At 42.6% G+C, this 5,000-nt stretch overlaps 1 protein-coding gene across 1 annotated transcript in view; it reads left to right on the forward strand.

Moving 5' to 3' along the window:
• Positions 1 to 2,216: 2,216 nt before the first annotated feature.
• The window catches only part of LOC114553068 (probable palmitoyltransferase ZDHHC14), a 10,328-nt gene continuing 7,544 nt past the window's right edge, over positions 2,217 to 5,000 (forward strand). Inside the window, exons 1-2 of the mRNA XM_028574163.1 lie at positions 2,217 to 2,225; positions 2,900 to 3,009. Of these exons, the coding sequence (XP_028429964.1) occupies positions 2,217 to 2,225; positions 2,900 to 3,009 (119 nt within the window). The remainder of the gene's footprint in view (positions 2,226 to 2,899; positions 3,010 to 5,000) is intronic.

A 5,000-nucleotide genomic window follows, 5' to 3' on the forward strand; every position in this document is an offset into this window, starting at 1 on the left:
CAAACACAGACACACACACAGACACACACAGACACAAACACAGACACACACAGACACACACACACACACACACACAGACACACACACAGACACACACACAGACACACACACAGACACACACACACACACACACAGACACACACAGACACACACACACACAGACACACACACACACAAACACAGACACACACACAGACACAAACACAGACACACAAACACAGACACACACACAGACACACACAGAGACACACACACACACACACATAGACACAAAAACACAGACACAACACATAGACAGACACACAGAGACAACACACACACAGACACACAGACACACACACAGACATAAACATAGACACACACACACAGACACACAGACACACACACAGACACAAACACAGACACACAGAGACACACAGACACAGACACACAGACACAAACACAGACACACACACAGACAAACACAGACACAAACATAGACACACACATAGACATACAACACAGACACACATACAGACACACAGACACACACACAGACACAAACACAGACACACACAGACACAGACACACAGACACAAATAGACACAACACACACACACACACAGACACATAGACACACATAGACATAAACACAGACACAAACACAGACACAAACACAGACACAAACACAGACACAAACACACAGACACAAACACAGACACAAACACAGACACACACACAGACACAAACACAGACACAAACACAGACACAAACACAGACACACACACAGACACACAGACAGACACACAGACAGAAACACAGACACACACACAGACACACATAGACATAAATAGACAGATAGACACACACAGACACACAGACACAAACACAGATACACACACAGACACAAACACACACACAGACACACACACAGACACACAGACACAAACACAGACACACACACAGACAAACACAGACACACACACAGACACACAGACACACAGACACAGACACAAACACAGACACACACAGACACACACACAGACACACAGACACAAAACAGACACACACACAGACACAAACACAGACACACACACAGACACACACACAGACACAAACACAGACACAAACACAGACACACACACAGACACACAGACACACACAGACACACACAGACACACACACAGACACACACACAGACACACAGACACAAACACAGACACACAGACACAAACACAGACACAAACACAGACACACACACAGACACACAGACACACACACAGACACACAGACACAAACACAGACACAAACACAGACACAAACACAGACACACACACAGACACAAACACAGACACACACACAGACACAAACACAGACACACAGACACACACACAGACACACAGACACAAACACAGACACACACACAGACACAAACACAGACACACACACAGACACACAGACACACAGACACAAACACAGACACACACACAGACACACACACAGACACACAGACACAAACACAGACACACACACACAGACACAAACACAGACACAAACACAGACACACACACAGACAGACACACAGACACACACACACACACACAGACACACACAGACACATACAGTGCAGGCCAAAAGTTTGGACACACCTTCTCATTCAATGTGTTTCCTTTTTATTTTCATGACTATTTACATTGTAGATTCTCACTGAAGGCATCAAAACTATGAATGAACACATATGGAATTATGTACTTAACAAAAAGTGTGAAATAACTGAAAACATGTCTTATATTTTAGATTCTTCAAAGTAGCCACCCTTTGCTTTTTTTTTGATAACTCTGCAAACCCTTGGTGTTCTCTCAATGAGCTTCATGAGGGTAGTCACCTGAAATGGTTTTACCTTCACAGGTGTGCTTTGTCAGGGTTCATTAGTGGAATTATTTCCCTTATTAATAAAAAAGCAAAGGGTGGCTACTTTGAAGAATCTAAAATATAAGACATGTTTTCAGTTATTTCACACTTTTTTGTTAAGTACATAATTCCATATGTGTTCATTCATAGTTTTGATGCCTTCAGTGAGAATCTACAATGTAAATAGTCATGAAAATAAAAAGGAAACACATTGAATGAGAAGGTGTGTCCAAACTTTTGGCCTGTACTGTATATAGAAGTATGATAGAAGTATATTAGTAATAAGTGAACATACAATGTGATCTCACTTAATAGGAGAGAGAAGTATGATAGAAGTAAGGGGCTTTATCACAGGACAGGCATTAAGGTAATTACGTAATTACAGTTTGAAGAACAGTTTCCTGTCTTTTCGGATTTGACTAGATTCAATTTATTGTGAACCTAAGTTGGTATGTGGGCCAGATAGAAACCTGCGAGTGTGTCTTAATCCATTTTACCTTAGGCCTGGTCTGTCATTAAAGATGTAATGTAATTTATTTGAACTTCTTATTCCATTCCGGAAAAGCACATTTGGTCAATTATCATTTTCTGTTACGGCAATACAACACAGGGATTCACTGCTCATCAAAGATTGAGTAGTAATATCAGTACTTCCAGAAAAATATGGAGTTTTTTTGTGATTGTTGCGGGCAAAAATCCTTGATTATACAGCACGTCTTCTTAAAAAATGTATATGTAATATGCGGGATATATATATATATATATATATATATATATATATATATAATATCCCGCAATATATATATATGCGGACTTTGGCTGATTTTGCGTTGAATTATGCGATCGCATAATCACGTTTTCTGGAAGGACTGATTAAATGCTTCCGTACTGATCCTGATATATGTCTCTTTCTCTCTCTCTCTCTCTCTCTCTCTCTGTCTCTTTCTCTGTCTCCTCTCTCTGTCTCCTCTCTCTCTGGTTCTGGTTCTGGTTCTGGTCCGGGTTTCAGATTAAAGGCTCCTGGTCCACCAAGCGAGGGAAGGAGAACTACAACCCGTACAGTTATGGAAACATCCAGACCAACTGCTGCGCTGCTCTGTGTGGACCTCTGCCTCCCAGGTCAGTCACACAACTCACAACTTAGGGGGGCTTTCACACCTGAAAGTCCGGCAAGTTTTGGCTTCACACTGCGCGCTAAAGATCTGAATGTGACCAAACTCCATCCTGTTGTCGTCACACACGTGAGCTGCGTCTCTAGACAGTTGTAACCAAGGGGGTAAGCCTCTCTCCACAACCCCTAGCTCCTATGGCGCCTTTTCGATGCCACCAAGCCATCACCTCCTGTTAGCATCACATTGACTCCCATTCATTCTGACGTCACTTTGACAGCAAATAACTTTACATCTGAAGCGTTTAAAGACTCTATTTCTCCGTTGTTTATTTCTAAAGAAACACAACAATGTATAAAAGGCTCCATTACCTTGTAGCTCACGTTATGGCTCCGTAGCAGACGCTTTTATAACAATAGGCTAACGATTGGGTCATAACCACGAGACTTACTGTCACACAGTAGAGGAATTACCGTATAGTACAGGAGAAGCTCACAGGCAGTTTGGACTTCCATTAGCTGTTTAGGGTTTAATTACTAATGTTAACTAGCATGTTAGTGATCAGTAATTACTAATGTTAACTAGCATGTTAGTGATCAGTAATTACAAATGTTAACTAGCATGTTAGTGATCAGTAATTACTAATGGTAACTAGCATGTTAGTGATCAGTAATTACTAATGTTAACTAGCATGTTAGTGATCAGTAATGAGCCTGTGTCTATGTTATCTCCTTACATATACCTACACTCTCCGTCTCTGTAAGATTGGGAATGATTGAGATTTCTCTCTCACAGCTACCAGAAGACTTCACACTTTCAGACACGTTGCTCACGTCACATTTACGTCTTCAAGCTCAGTTGGAGGCTGCTCAGTAACACTCAGCCAGCACCGGAAAAGAGACTTCTGATATCCTTCACTGGTCTCAGACCAGAGACACACATATACCGTCTAGGGTTGTAACTGATTGGTCTGTAGACGGGCATCCTCGTCCTCTCGTCTGCTCTCTCTGTGTCTGGTTTGCAGGGATGCACCAAATCCAGGATTCGGTTAAATATTGGGCTTTTTGACGGGGTTGGGTTTCTGCTGAAATTTTTTTCCCAGTGAACCGAACCCTACGCTTGCACTCAGCGCGCTACGCTGGTCCTCGTAACGACGGCACCATTGATTACGGGAAGGTGTTTACGTAGGTGGAGCGTTCAATGCAGTAGGCTGTGATTAGTGGACATGGATCTTGAGCAGTAGGCTGGAGGAAGTGGACATGGATCTGGTGAGCAGTAGGCTGTGAGGAAGTGGACATGGATCTGGTGAGCAGTAGGCTGTGAGGAAGTGGACATGGATCTGGTGAGCAGAAAAAGTTGTTGTTTGGCAGTACTTTCAGTCAAAAGAAGACCATTCAAGTCCAGCTACACGTTCAATCTGTTCAATGCTGATTGGTCTGATGGTGGCGAGGACCCTAAACTATACACAACATGGCCGCTGTTACAACATCTGGTCTAAAACATCTGAAAGAATACGAGTTGTGCACGAAGGAATCTCCAGACAGCAGCCAGAATGCAGCAACTTCAGGTACGGCAAAGGAAGGACAGTCCAGTCTCTGTGTGTGTGTGTGTGTGTGTGTGTGTGTGTGTGTGTGTGTGTGTGTGTGCTTGTTTTACTATATTCGTGTGGTCCAAAAACCGGGGAATACAGTATACTTGTGGGGTCTGCACAGCCTTGTACGGCCCAAAATGCTGGACCCCACAAGGTTAAAGGGCTGTTTGAGAGTTAAGACTTGGATTTAGGATTAGGGTTAGTGTGTGTGTGTGTGTGTGTGTGTGTGTGTGTGTGTGTGTGTGTGTGTTGTGTGTGTGTGTGTGTGTGTGTGTGTGTGTGTGTGTGTGTGTGTGTGTGTGTGTGTGTGTTTAAATGTGCTCTAGAAATATGCTTTACTTACTGAAAGTTAACATAAGAACCATTTTACAGACCGAGAGATATGTTGCTTATAATAATTAATAAGAAAT

This window comes from Perca flavescens, chromosome 3 (genome assembly GCF_004354835.1).
Source record: "Perca flavescens isolate YP-PL-M2 chromosome 3, PFLA_1.0, whole genome shotgun sequence".
Classification (NCBI taxonomy): domain Eukaryota; kingdom Metazoa; phylum Chordata; class Actinopteri; order Perciformes; family Percidae; genus Perca; species Perca flavescens.